Source organism: Phoenix dactylifera, chromosome 13 (genome assembly GCF_009389715.1).
Source record: "Phoenix dactylifera cultivar Barhee BC4 chromosome 13, palm_55x_up_171113_PBpolish2nd_filt_p, whole genome shotgun sequence".
Lineage (NCBI taxonomy): Eukaryota > Viridiplantae > Streptophyta > Magnoliopsida > Arecales > Arecaceae > Phoenix > Phoenix dactylifera.
In genome coordinates, this window is record NC_052404.1 from 4,778,794 (window position 1) to 4,793,443 (window position 14,650).

General features: G+C 37.4%; 1 protein-coding gene across 1 annotated transcript; it reads left to right on the forward strand.

Annotated features, from left to right (window-relative positions):
• Positions 1–1,156: 1,156 nt before the first annotated feature.
• On the forward strand, positions 1,157–6,535 carry LOC103716440 (serine carboxypeptidase II-3-like). The gene is made up of 8 exons (XM_008804431.4): positions 1,157–1,976; positions 2,060–2,167; positions 2,348–2,610; positions 2,691–2,951; positions 3,042–3,160; positions 4,845–4,934; positions 5,061–5,166; positions 6,146–6,535. The coding sequence occupies exons 1-8, from the start codon at positions 1,595–1,597 to the stop codon at positions 6,287–6,289; spliced, it is 1,473 nt and encodes a 490-aa protein (XP_008802653.3). The 5' UTR covers positions 1,157–1,594; the 3' UTR covers positions 6,290–6,535.
• Positions 6,536–14,650: the final 8,115 nt, after the last annotated feature.

Below are 14,650 nucleotides of genomic sequence, written 5' to 3' on the forward strand. Positions count from 1 at the left end.
TATATATATATATATAATGTGTATATTATTTGAGATATGATTTCCTCCAAATTAGTATCATGTTATTTAATTGTTTATTTATTTAGTATGCTTAAATCCTACTTTGATGCGCTGTGTTGCTTATTAGGCTAGTGTAGCTTATTATTATTTTTTTCTATTTTCAGATCCTAAATCATGACTGCTTGGGACTTGTGAGAGTGCGCTAGATTGCTTGGAGATACTTGATCATTTGGACTTCTAGCTTAGTTTAGTTTAGCTTAGTTCAATTTAGTTTTGAATATTTTATTCAGTTTGAATGATAATAATTGGTTGGAACATTATGACTCTTGTAACGTCGGGATATTTATTTATAAGAATGATTTTCGAAGATTGAAGAACTATTATTATTGCTCTGAATTATTATGATTTGATCAGTAGCCTTGCATACTTGGATGGTCCGTCCAATAGGCATGCAGTGCTTGTTACTCTCCTAATTTAGGGCGTGACGACAATATAACTCAACAATCCATGATGCTACCAAATCTACATCTTCAATTCACCTATGTTGCTACGAATATCTTTTTGACATCTTTGCCGATTTCTCCATTATTTGGCCGCGATCTATGGCAACACAATTGCAGTATGCCATGTTCATAAAGAATATAATTGTCCTTGGGATCGCTTGTGCCATGTGCAGAACGGTGCTATTCATAGATGTGAGCCCCAGTGTTTTCGTTTTCTTGTTTAGTTGTGACTCTTGACATCTATAATGTTGAATGCCAGATGGACATCACTATCTATATGGCATTGCATCCATATTTTCCACCCTATAGTGGTTAGAGCATGTAGTTGTTAAACAAGAGGTTAAAGATTCAAATCCTTGCTCTAGCAATTGTTATCTATTTGTTTAAATAAATATTATATGTATTCTATACTCTAGTTTTATATAAGAGTGATACTAAGGGAGATGCGTGGTTAGAGGATATTAGTGCAACACCCAGTTAACATAAGAGCCTTTTGAAACCACTGTAACAGCCATTTAATTTGTAACACCTGTTTATCTTTTTTTTTTCAAAAAAAAGAATACTTGGATTACGAAGTTGATTTTGTCTTTTTAAAAATTGGTTTGGTAGTGGAAATCTAAACGTAAATCCCGATAGAGCCGGCTTCATTGGTCATTGGGCGACGAAATTGTAGGGCGACAGCGAAATGGACAAATTTTCCCAACTTTTGAAGCCAAAAGAGGTTTGGATGGCGGACCTAACGATGAGGTGGTGCTTTAGAATTTAGAAAATCAAAAACTACTCCCATCACGGATTGGAAAATCCAAGCTACCAGCTACAAAAGTTGTTGATTTCTAGAAGAATATTTCTCGACTGCTAAGACGACTTGGACCATATAAAGTTCTGTTCTCGTGCTAAAGAAATTTCAGCAAAGTGGTATTAGAGATGAAGGCGGCCGGCCAGAGTTGGAACAAAAAAGTGATCGTTTGGTGACAAAATTCAAATCAGATCATCTGATCCTGAGGTAATCTATATAAACGTTCAAGTTCCCCCACATCTAGACCTTAGGAGACACCAGGAACTGAGGGAGAGGAATAGAGAAGGAAGGGAGGATGATGAGAGTTCTTTTGTGCTTGTTGCTCTGCTTCTTAGCCATTACAGCAAGAAATGATGCAACGAGGCAAGGAGATGCCCTTAACAAGCTCTACTTCGACGCGTTCAAGTTGAAGAGAGCAGCAGCTGCAGGTGCTGCTTCTTATGCCACCACCACTCTTTTCTCCAATCTATCTTCGAAAATTTATCCCCAGCAAGGGTTGAAGGAGAATGACAAGATCAGCAAGTTGCCTGGCCAGCCTGAAGGTGTGGATTTTGATCAGTATGGAGGCTATGTCACCGTCGATGCGGAATCCGGAAGGGCTCTCTTCTACTACTTCGCCGAGGCTGCTGCTTCTGCTGATCCTTCTTCCAAACCACTGGTTCTCTGGCTCAATGGAGGTGAATAACCACAGTATCATTTATAAACTATCTTGCATCATATGAATCTTTAATTGTCTTCTGTCTTCTTTTGATGCTATCAGGGCCAGGCTGCTCGTCTCTCGGATACGGAGCGATGGAGGAGCTAGGCCCCTTCCGCGTCATGAGCGACGGCAAGACGCTGTTCAGAAATCCATATGCATGGAATAGAGGTCTGGTTAAGCATTCAGATTCAATTTTAATGTTCGATACTCTTCTTAAATTTCTACAGTCATTCACATATATAGTTGATGCTATGTGACGTATTGTTTAGTATGTCATGATGATGTTATTAGTTGTTTATTTCTAAGAATCATTCATATTGGTATGTGATCATGTTTTGGGTGCTGCAGTGGCTAATGTGCTGTTCTTGGAGAGCCCAGCGGGCGTTGGCTTCTCCTACTCCAACACCACCTCAGACTACGACAAGAGTGGGGATAGCAGGACGGCCGCGGATGCTTATGTATTCCTGGAGAACTGGATGGAGAGATTCCCAGAGTACAAAGGCAGAGATTTCTTTATAGCTGGGGAGAGCTATGGTGGCCACTATGTGCCCCAGCTTGCTCACACCATTCTCCAACACAACAATACCAGCATCAACCTCAGAGGCATCATGGTATCCAATTAACTTTAGCTCTAGCTTCTTGTAGTATTAATCTTGCTGCAGTTACTGAAACTGAGATTGGACAATGCTAGATTGGCAATGGAGTGATCAACGCCGAAACAGACAGCAAGGGGATGTTCGACTATTTCTGGACACATGCACTGATCTCGGATGAGACCATTGATGCAATCCACAAGTACTGCAATTTCTCGCCGGACGCTGTTAACCAGCCTAAGCAGTGTGATCAGGCGTTGGAGGTTACCAACAATGTCTTCGAAACGCTGGACATCTACAATATCTATGCTCCTCTCTGCTTCTCATCCGGCGTCACGCCTTCTCCTAAGAGATACTCGGTTTGTCACCTTTTCTTGTCACCTATTGCTGCTGCTTTAATCGAGCTTCAAGCTTTCTAAAGGAACTTCATCACTTTGTGGGTGATCCAGATTAAGAATTTCGACCCATGCACTGATGACTACGTAAGTGCTTATCTCAACATTGCTGAGGTGCAGGAGGCTTTTCATGCCAATGTCACCAAACTCAACTACACCTGGTCTGCTTGCAGGTATTGCCAATGTCACAAATATGCCTGTATTGCTCCCCTTTGCCTTCTATTTCCTTTCTGTCAGTCTTTGTGCATATTGACACCTGGTTGGACCGGTCTAGCACTGAGCCGGTGGACCTGGTCCAACCAATAATTTTCTGTTCACTTGGGTATCCTTGCCTGCAAAGCCTTGTGAGGCTCAGATGATGACATAGATATGTAGGAACTCCCTTTTCTTCTGAATAAGAAGAGTATTATCTTGCAGCATGGCCGGTCTACAAAAATCAAGAGGAATAGTGTTCTTCAGTCTACTTTAGTCCCAAGCCTTGGAACTCGGACTTGGAGGGGTGGAACAATACTGTTTTAGAGCTTGGTTAATTATGTGACCAGTGGAATATTTCCCATTGGATTAGTTTTTTTCTCATTACATCATGTGCATCAATTTTATTTAATCACCATTAGAACATTTGCACTTGCACTCTTGTTTGAATATCCTTGCAATTATGACCATCATAGTAACAAGCTTTTATCCATTTTAATATTTTAATAGATAATTAACTTTATTAGTTTCAGGAATAACATCCTCCAATTGCTGAGAAAAAAAGAAAAAACAATAAACCAGTGCCCTATAGCTTCATAAAATTCATTTTTATTAGGTGATACGCTTCCTCCATCCAAGTTAAGGACCCTTACCAGGTCCCATATATATTGCGATGTCCACTTATTATTTCTTATGAATTGGGTGTCCATTGTGGTCATATTGATTAAATATCTTTTTATGAAACACACTGACTAAGCTTCAAAAGAGTTCTTTTTCATAATAAGACTTACCACCCTATTCTTACTACGAAGGAGTGATCTTCCCTACTATTATTTGTGCATTTACCAACTCACTTTTCCTCATAGATCTTAAACATCTCAGATTTGCATTAGTCTTCCTTTTATAAATTTAGGAGAACGGGTCAGATGGATGAACTTAGTGGGAGATAATATTGGTAATATTGCTAATGCAACCCAAGCTATAACTTCACTTCTTTCCCCTTGAACGAAAGAACAAGCATAAACTACGAAATGCTGGACATTCGTTTTTATTGATAACTAGGATCACAAGAGATACAAAAGTGCTTATTTTGACTATGGTTCATTTGTTCCATCTCCTAAAATAAATCGGTTTATGCAAAGATAGGAATCATTCGATGGCATATTATGCAACCCAAAATCACTGCTAGAATTGTCATTACTTGCAAAAGATTGCTCTTCCTCATTCATTTGTAATGGTTTTTATGTTCTTGTGAGGACAAAGGTCAACAATATGGATGGTAGGGGTAATTACTAGATCAAAACAAACTTGATCAATGGTACATAAATATAAAAATAAAGTATGCGCATTATTGTGTTTAAGGGTTACAACAAAATGAGTGGTGCATTTTAAGTTACAACTTCAGGGAATCGTTGAACTGTTCTATAACAATATAAATTTCAATGGTACATTTTTTATTCTTTCATTGAGGTAGCACTTAATATTTGTTGAAGATTTCTTGATACCTATTCAATTGTCACCTTAAATTACTTACAAGTTTCAAATATGTAGAGCTACAGACATGAGGATGGAAAATAATACTTAATATTTTGAATATCCTTTCAAGTTTTAGGATTACATTTAATTTTATTAAATGTGTTTTAATCCAACAATATTATGATGCAGGCATTTTATGCAATGGACAGATAGCCCTTACACGGTCTTACCACTTATCAAGGAATGCATGGCTAATGATATACGAGTTTGGGTGTATAGGTAATATGAATGAATTCATTTTCTACAAAGTTATCATATTTTAAAAATTTATAGATATTTTTGAATTAATAATAGTTATAAATCATGATAAATAGGCAATTAGTTTCTTTGTCATGTTAAATGCAGCGGAGATGTTGATGGACGGGTTCCTGTCACTTCATCGAGATATTCTCTCAATCAACTAAATCTTCTAGTAAAAACTGAGTGGCAACCATGGTTTATCAATAAGGAGGTAAACTATTCATCTAACATTTGGCTTAATGAAGTCAATAGATTTTCTCAGTTAACCCTTTACATATACACATACAAAAATATTAAACAAAACAAAAAGGTAATTAAGCTAATCGGTAAGTATGTAATGTTATAACATAATTTCTTTTGTAAAACCTAAACAATGATATTTGTTATATATCAAAAACACACATCACACAAAATTTGATAACAATGGTTTGAAGTCTTATGCTCCAATAAAAAGTCCTCTTCAAATGCAATTAGCCTAATTGGTTCTTTCACATTTTTCTTCATTGTCTTGGAAAGAAGCCGATGCCTCCTTTTCAATCTCTTTTTAATGGTAATTTAGGATCACTTATCTAATTTTCCTCTTGTTCTAATGAAGTCATCATCCTTGAATTTTGTTTGAAGAATTTGATATTCTTTTCAACTATTTTAATGGTTATCCTTAAAAATTTAGGATGGTGAACTCATCCATAAAATCTAAAGAAAAATTTTAGCTATCAATGAATGACTTTATATAGTGAGGAAGAGGTCAATGCTTGCTATTATGCAAAGTAATTATAATTCCTTATGAGAATACATCAAGTTATTCTAATTTACAAGAGGCCTATTAAGCAATAGCATGATATTTTTGCTTCTCCCTTTTTCAAATTTCTCCTTTCCAACTTAAATCTAATGAATTTGGCTCCATCAATCCATATTTACAAATATATAATTAAAATGAGTTATTAATGAATTTTGGAACCATATTTATTACCTATCTTTTCCTCAAAAAATCACATAGTTCAATTAATTATGATGATCTTATACAAATGCCACTAAAAATCCTAAAAGTCTTTTACTATTAAAGTTGTATTTAAAGAATTAAGAGTAGACTAAGAGTTTTCATGGAATTCAATGATCTTATAGTAATAAAACTCCACTCAAGCAACTACACTAACTTCTCTCACTTTCTCTTTTTTTAATATTATGGACAGGTTGGTGGATATAGTGTTATTTATGATGATAACTTAACATTTGCTACTGTTAGAGGAGCTGGGCATGAGGTTCCGAGCTACCAAGCACTTCGAGCACTTGTACTTGTCAAATTTTTTCTTGAAGGAAAGCCGCTTCCTTCCTGAAACTACTTTAATTTAAATTTGTTCGTTTCTTAGATATATAGGTCAAAAGGTAGTTACTCGTTATCTATTTCAACCACATGTTTACTCATTAAGCCATTTATTTACTATCATTGGAAAGCATACACTTATAGTTCATAGTTGGAATATATCATTCTCTCTCTCTTGTATCAAGGTTCTATTATAAAGCACAAAGGAACTGTGGAACCATGCATTAAGCCATTCATTTAAGAGGGTGGTTAAGCTCAAGCTCTTCATGGTTTTATTCTTGAAATACGTGCTTAGTATTCTCTCTTTTGCCTTCTATATGTGTGAATTCAACTATATATAGATCAAAATTCAAAAATTATATCAAGCCATATCATAAGGCCTACTTGAGTGGATTATCAAGCTAAAGTCAAGCACTCAATCTATAATCCTATAGACATCATTAGAAAAAGTTTCTCTATGGGAGAATATTTCAAAATCTCATTGCAACAATTTTATTTTAGCATTTTTGCTTATGAAATATCAAAAATGTTTCACATTGCAAAGAAAACAAGTCTAAAATTTATAATTCATTTGCCATGGTCTGTTTTTTCCCATTGGTGCTGTTGCACTCCTCCAAAGCTTGGCCTCACCTTTCCCATGCTCTGGAAGCATGTTGAGGCCTCCATCAACCTCAGTGTCCTCACTTGCAACGAGCTATTTATTGCCTCGAGAAAAGCCAGCACGAGAGATTAGTTCCAAAGGGTATTTGATGAATTGTCCCAAAGAGCTAATATGTGACTGAATTAGCCAAGTCAAGGACTTATAATCATGATAGCCATATAATTTCTCCAATCACATATGCACATGAACATGGGAAATTCTGAGTATATCCTGTTTAATCTTTGTTAGATTTTAGAATTGGAACAAATAGAGGACTTTAATTGAAAATGAAAATGTTATATGCATTCTGAATCTTGAAGCATCCAAATAACTAAAATTCAGCTCCATCTAACTACAATTGCTGCAACTCTATTTACATGCAATTTTTATTGCAAAGAGATTTCTAGCTGCAAGAAACTAAATAGCCTTAGTTGATTAGAATACTGCAGACTATAATGCTACGTGAAATTTAACGAAAAAGAATTGCCCTTAAAAATACAACACCTAAAATAAATCGTCAAGTACCACGATTGATAATAATGGCAAGGAAAATGATACCTCTTTTGTTGGACTAAATACCATGGATGGTAGACTTAAGAATACTCACTTCCATCTTTTGTTCTGCAAGCTTTTTTAGCATAGTGGTTGCAAGGGCTTCTCGACCAATCGATTCAAATGTACATCTCCTTTGCCAGTTATGGTAATCTTAAGACCGATCTTTTTTTGATTAGCTGAAGATTTCTATATATTTTCTCTCATCAGCTGGACCTTTCCTTTCTTTACAACTCTCTAGAACTTGATCTGCCTCTCTCTATAAGAACTCCCAACATGAGATGATGATTCCTTTCTTTGACGGTGCTTGGTATCAAACTGCTTAGATCCGTAGCAAAAATATTCTTAGTATAACCAATTCTTCCGGTCTCAAATCAAACCATATTTTCTTATTACAATGATCGCAAGGGGCGTCGATGTAGAGAAAGTTCCTATTCTTAATTAGTTCCTTAAATTTCTTCTTCCACTAAAACTCAAGGACAAGCCTGTCTCTGACCAAAATTTTGTTTATATTGGCATGTTCATTCCCTACTCTTTTTCTTTCTAGCAATGGAGTTTCCATATCTGCTGAAGTCGTATTAACATCTACCTCAAAGAATGGGTTGCCCTCAACAAGCATTACCCCCTATCATTTTCTGGAAACTTCAGTCTACCATCTGCAATCATCTTTTGAATTACATTGTGGAAAATAATGCAATTACCAATGTAGTGGCTCCGCTTGTTCTGTCACTTTCTTACTCTTTCAATTCTTTGGATGGAGGTATCTTGTCATCATATCACCATATATGTTTATCCTTCATAAGGTGATCAAATATCAGATCCCTTTTGGTAATGTTGGAAGGATATTTCATATCATCCTTCAGAACAAACAATCCTGCAACTGGTCAATTTTGAACAGTTGGCCTATAGAAAACTTATAAATGTATGGTTTGCCGGTCATGTTCTCAGCCATGTCAATCTCATTACATTCATCTCATCAAAACTATGCTTCTCAAATTCATCAACTTCATTACAATCATCTTCATCAAATCTATGTTGCAGTATGTTCCCTTGGTTGCCTTTTTTTGCTTCTCTTCCACAAGAATAGCCTCATATTTGACCACTTGAGTATTGAGTTGGAAGAGATCTAAAAACTCAAGTCTAGCAAACCTTTTTTTTTAACCCTAAATTTAGATTATTTTGTGCTATTTTGACAAAGTTGGCCTAATGCAAAGAAGTGTAGCAATAGTTCCTGACCCTTTTACATCTGATCATGTCCTGCTCCACGGACTCTCTAGGTTGTTTGACCAACCTAGCAAGATCAGCAATTGATACCTCTAGTTTGATGTGATAAAATTACTCATGGAATTGACTTTCTAAATCTTGCTAAGTCAAAACAAAGTTTGTAGTAAGTTGACATACCACATGAAGGCCGATCCGGTTTGTGAAGTAACAAACAATGAGAGCTTCAAAAAATTGTTGTTCTTGACCTCTCTGCATTGAACTAAGAACCAGCCATTATGCTTGACTGTTGAAAGATTATCATTTCCTACGAATCTTGAGAATTTTGGGACTTTGTAACCCCTAGGAAACTCATAGACTTGATTGTACTAGTTTGGGTATGGCTATCAATATATCGGCCTTAGAGGCGGCCAACAAGCACATCTTAGCTAGCCTTTGATCAAATTGGCTACCTAGGTTAGCCCAGCATCAATAGGTATAAAGGGTTATAATATATGCTGTAGGCACCTTGACTAGCCTGGGATTACCCCCCACTATATAAGTTTGGTATGTCTAGCTATTGGATGGGAGGCGAAGGTACCTGCTGGGGTGGTTGCTCCTCAACCCTTAAAATAGAAATAGGGTGTGCTATAGGATGATTGAACTATTGCCCCTCATCTGTTGTCCAACGAGGATGACCAACTCTAATAGTACGAACCAGTGTTTACGTAACTTCACCGACATTCCTACAAGAAGACATCTATAGATCAGGATGGCTGAAGCCTATCTTAGACTCGAAAGTTATCCTGATATTGATCGAACCATCTATGACTATATATTTGGTTTGACTCTCTAATCCTATGTTCACTTGAGGAGTCATTTCTCCTTTGCCTCGATCTTTAGATCTTGAGAACTCACCAGAACAATACTCAACCTTACCTTTCTCATAGGCCATTAGTCTTTAAAAGTTACGCTTCTTGAAGATTTTGACATTTCCATGCTGAAGGGCTTGATGGGCTAGAGATATGGCCACCTGAATTCACCATAGGATACTCTAGACTATGCTGTGGCGCTTGTTGTCAACCAATAGAATAGAAGCAAGTCTCTCAACCTGTTTAGCAATTTGGGTTCATAAATGGCCTTGGCCACTTGTAACGGCTTCCAATAAATCATGCTGGCTCTTGTCCATATAAAATTTTAACTGCGTGACTATATCTTGCCAAGAAATACCTGGCAAATGGATGATTTCTGCCTGAGTAAAGCTAGTCTGATTGCCAAGAACTTCAATTTCTCGTAGAGCTAGAGAACCCTATCTACTCAGTCCAATCTGGGAACTTTGAGGTTCTTCAACGTTGTGACTTCCTAGCAGCCATGATGATTGAGCATCATTTCTCCTTCATGGTGGAATCTCGATAGCTACCCTTGCAGTTCTACTTAGCGTACAAGAAAAGACGTCTTGGTATTCCTTTCCATTAGGCAGATGGGTTGCGAGCATCTTTGGCTGGGTCGAGCAATTGCACAGACGTGTCATCAGTGTCTAAAACCAGAAAGAGGTAAAGGTATGGTCGCATGGGTCCTGACGCATTAAGCTTCAAGAACTTTCAGTACCGAAGCACCACCTTCTCAGAGGATGAGGAGATAGCCAAGGCTAAGAGTTTAGGCTAAGAACTATGAACTAAGGGTAACCTAAGGTAATGTAAATAAAGATAAATGCAAAGATAAGATAAAGGTAAACGATAGGTGTTTGATTGTAAGGGGATCATTCTTTTAAGAAACAACTTAGTTTTTGTACAACACCTTTCAATGTAACATCTACTTTTATTGCCAGTAACTATCCAGATTTGGCCTCCATGTCCTTCTGGCAATTCCAATAGTTATATCCCATGATTTTCACTTTCCTCATTATGGCAACCACTCATGTTATCCCTAATGTCGCAACTCTTTGTTAGCAGACCGAAAGTCCAGCTCTCACAGATTCTTGGATTTTTTGTTGCTTCAAATCAAGTTAGCACCACTCCATCTATACCTCTATATATTATCGACAATCATTCCGCCTACCCAGACCGAACTCCACTAGATTTGTCATATGTTACATGGGAACCTATCTAAAATTCTCTTTTCATCCATCAAGTAATCCACATGACATCCATCTAGATGATCCCATAAGTGTCAGGATGTAGTGCAAATAGGCAGGAATATGATGGTCCAGTAAAGTTGGAAATAGAATTGAAATGCCACATTGATTAAGGTCGAGAACTAATAATTTGCATGGTCAATGACTACCATCTTTGGAGGGATCCCAACATGTCTAGTATCAGTGTTCCATCCAGTGTATAACAAGGATGATATATATTCAATAGCACCAATCCCTAGTCATGAGTGCATTGTACTTCTTCTCGACGAGCTTTAACAAGCTCTTCGCCATGCATTTCCTGCTCTTTTATTTGGCATGGTCTTCTGGCCAGTTCCACATCTTGACAAGTCTCTCCACCACAGATGTGGAGGTCGAGATCCAATGAGCTGCTCGTTGTTGGAATTGGAATCTAAGAGCTCCGCAGCATATGAGATGAGGTCCATCTTCAGGCCATTGAAGATGTCCCCCTTGATGCATTTGGAGTACATCACGGTTGTTCCCAGTTCAAAGTTGCTGCATGCATCTTCAAGTACATGGCACTATGAGATCTTCTAGAACAAGCCTTCTCCACAAGGAGTTGTTGACCTTGACTAGCATGAGTCCAAAGAATATATTCAACAATACCTGTGAGGACCCGTGCGGGCATGTGTTTAATCCTACATTAGTTATTCGTCGAGGAGATCTTGGATACTCTTACAGGACTAAGAATCTCAAAAATATCTTTCGACTAGCCATTTTGAGTGAGGTCTTATGTTATTACAAATGGTATCAGAGCGAACTCAGTTGATAGCCTATGTAGACTAGGAGACACTGCGGTATGAGTTCATAGAGGCTGACCATGGACTGATCGTGGTGCTTATGAATGGATTTGAATGGATTTGAATCCTTACACTACAGAAAAAAGTAGCTATCCCGGCGCTTTGTTGGACCTTTAGCGACGCTTTTTAGCGTCGGCTAAAGTACCACCGACGCAATGCCCCTCGTCGTCAAAGCGTCGGACATACCAGAGTGGAAATAGTTTTTGCCGACGCAGGGAGAAAGCGTCGGCAAAAACCAGCATTTACCGATGCTTATTAGCGTCGGTGATAGCCCGTCGAAAAAGTTCCCTACGGGTTAGCTCCTGGTTTTTCCCGACGCTTTATAGCGTCGCTAATTTGCAACGCTTTAAAGCGTCGGCATATCCTCATTTGCCGACGCTAACATAATTATTTGAAGCGTCGGCATAAGCTTGCGGGTGCGGGCACTGTGTCCTTTGCCGACGCTTAAAAGCGTCGGGGAATTGCTTTTTTTTGAAAAAAAATAAAAAACCAATTCATATTATAAAACACAAATTACAAAACATACATTATAACAATATGAACCTGTATTACATTGATACATACATTATAACAATATGAACCTGTATTGCATTGATACATTAATACAAACCACTCAGATCATTCGAATTGTGAATATTGTAATATCTGATTAAAAATTTGCTTACAAAGTTTCAAATTACAATGTACTTCTGAAAAATAAAAAACATATACATATCAAACTCATTAAAGATATCTAGAATGCATCAGGGATGGAATTCAGCTCCATCATCATCTCTACAAGCGTTTGAAGTATCAGAAATCTACAAAAAAAAAAAAAGAGAAACCTTAGAAGTTTGGAATAATGTGATACATTAACTCATATATCATAATTGATAATATGTAAAGTATTCAAATATATATAGTTATTTACCTGAGAAGGCAGAAATCATTGTAACATTGATGAAATATTCGTAAGCTGAGCTTGCAAATTTGCTTGGTTTTGCTTCAACTCTTCAATAGTTGCTTGAAGATGACGAACTTCTGCAGTGTTACTAGATTCTCTAGCATTTCTTGTATATGTGCCCACTGAAGATAACTGAGTGGGGGGTAACTCCAACGCCGTAACCCCTCACTCGCCCATTAATGCTCTGGGCCCATCAATTCAGCTAGCACTTGAGCTTCAATATGATTAGTCGCGTCGGATGATGATGACCCTCTGACGCGCTCTGAAATAAGATTTGTTGCCGTATCCTACATCTCTCAAAAAAAATTCAAATTAATGTATGCCAATATTAGAACCAAAAAAAAAAATACGGCACAAGTCAAAGATGAATACATACAACTATATCTCTGGACTCCTCCCGAACAAAGCTGCCATCTCGGTGGGTGTGAGTCATCTTATAAAACTCCACCCTACCAGGCTCCCTCCCATTATCATCCATCTACAACAAAAAGTATATTTCAAGAGTATACATGCTATATGATAGAATAATTTAAGATAAATTTAAAGAGTTTTCAAAAAAACTTACGAATTCGGCTCTACGCCTCGCATAACTCATGGAGCCTAAAGTATGAGGGAACAGTCTGTGATGCTCGAGCAGCTCTACCAATATTGGAATATGTCTTCCTCGAAAAACAATAAACAATGTAATTAATACAATGTATAAATTTCTAATCTATAATAATAGTAAATACAATATAAGGTATTGAAAAAATATACACAACCTGAGCTCTCTCGGAAACCAGTAGTGGACAAGCTCCCTCCACTGATGAGAAATTTACATCTGGAGGACAACAACGGGCCACCTCCTCTTCAGTCATGCCCTCGTGCTTCCAATCCGCCTTTAGCTTCGCCTTATATTCTTTCCATTTGCGGTTGACGGACTTTAGCACCCATCATGGCTATTTGGCAGGAAGGAACAAACTTTTTCTACATCAAAGTCAAAAATGTTATATCAATGTTTAAACCAAAAATAATTGAAGATAGTAAGCAGCTTCAATTCTTTACCTCAACAACTCTAAGAAGCTCACCTTATACCGAAGGAAACATTTCATTCCATTTTCGTATAGTTGAGCGGACACAATTGTCCCTTCCCGCGCAACCGATCCTAAAAACGTGGATAAAATGCTTGCAGCATTCTTGATGGGCTGCCCCAGTTCGTTGGCAATGGACGACAATCTTCTCATCCTCAGGTAGGGTCCATACGTCCCGTGCTCGAGTGGGCCCTCGTGTTCTCCTCACTCTCCCCAGTCCATCTATAAAATAAGAAGTCCATTAAAGGCAAATGATTTAAAATCAGTTAGATTGTAAGAGAAATTAATATAAAAACTGTAAATCAAAATACCCAGGACATCCACGTCATCCGTGTCTGGACAATCTGCAGGTGGCGCCAATGCGCAGACTGGGACCCGGACTGAGTATGAGACTCATCGGGCTGCTGGGAACGATCAAAAGGTAGATCCCACGGATGTGTGCTGAAACTCAATATCTCTGAAAACGTTTTCCCTCGCGGCATGTTGTAATCTAGTATGCATAAAAAGAATCAATATTAGTTAATAAAAGTATAGAAATAATTTATAAAAGTAATTTAATGCCAAAGTAATTTATAAAAGTATCAATATTCCGATCGTAGAATATAATAAAAGATGTGATTAGTATTGCAGACTTTGACTCAAGTATCTTTTCCTTCTGGAGGCTGTCAAGCAAATGTGCCTAATGAATACACAACCATAACATAATCTCATGTCTAAACATAATTCTGAAAATTTATATTGCATTAGCATATGTCAGATATCCTACACAATTTAAGAAGTAACAACTAAACAGGACAATAAATGTAACAAGAGAGAGAAGCTCTATAATGAGAATTCAAATCCAACATACAAGTTGTGTGCATCTGTCCGGTCAAATAAATGAAAAGAAGCAGCATCCATAAATTTCTGATGGCACGTATATGCTAAGCAAGTTGAGAAAAGTTACTTTGAGAATTAAACGAGTATCGGCATACAAAGATTCCACATAATACGTTTATGAGCATGGAGCAACCATTC

What these genes read in the sequence shown, in the direction of transcription:
- LOC103716440 (XM_008804431.4), top strand. Translation starts at nt 1,595, where the DNA reads ATGATGAGAGTTCTTTTGTGCTTGTTGCTCTGCTTCTTAGCCATTACA. An exon ending in GGTTCTCTGGCTCAATGGAG is followed by an intron (nt 1,977 to 2,059) that starts GTGAATAACCAC and finishes TGATGCTATCAG; the next exon opens with GGCCAGGCTGCTCGTCTCTC. An exon ending in TCAACCTCAGAGGCATCATG is followed by an intron (nt 2,611 to 2,690) that starts GTATCCAATTAA and finishes GGACAATGCTAG; the next exon opens with ATTGGCAATGGAGTGATCAA.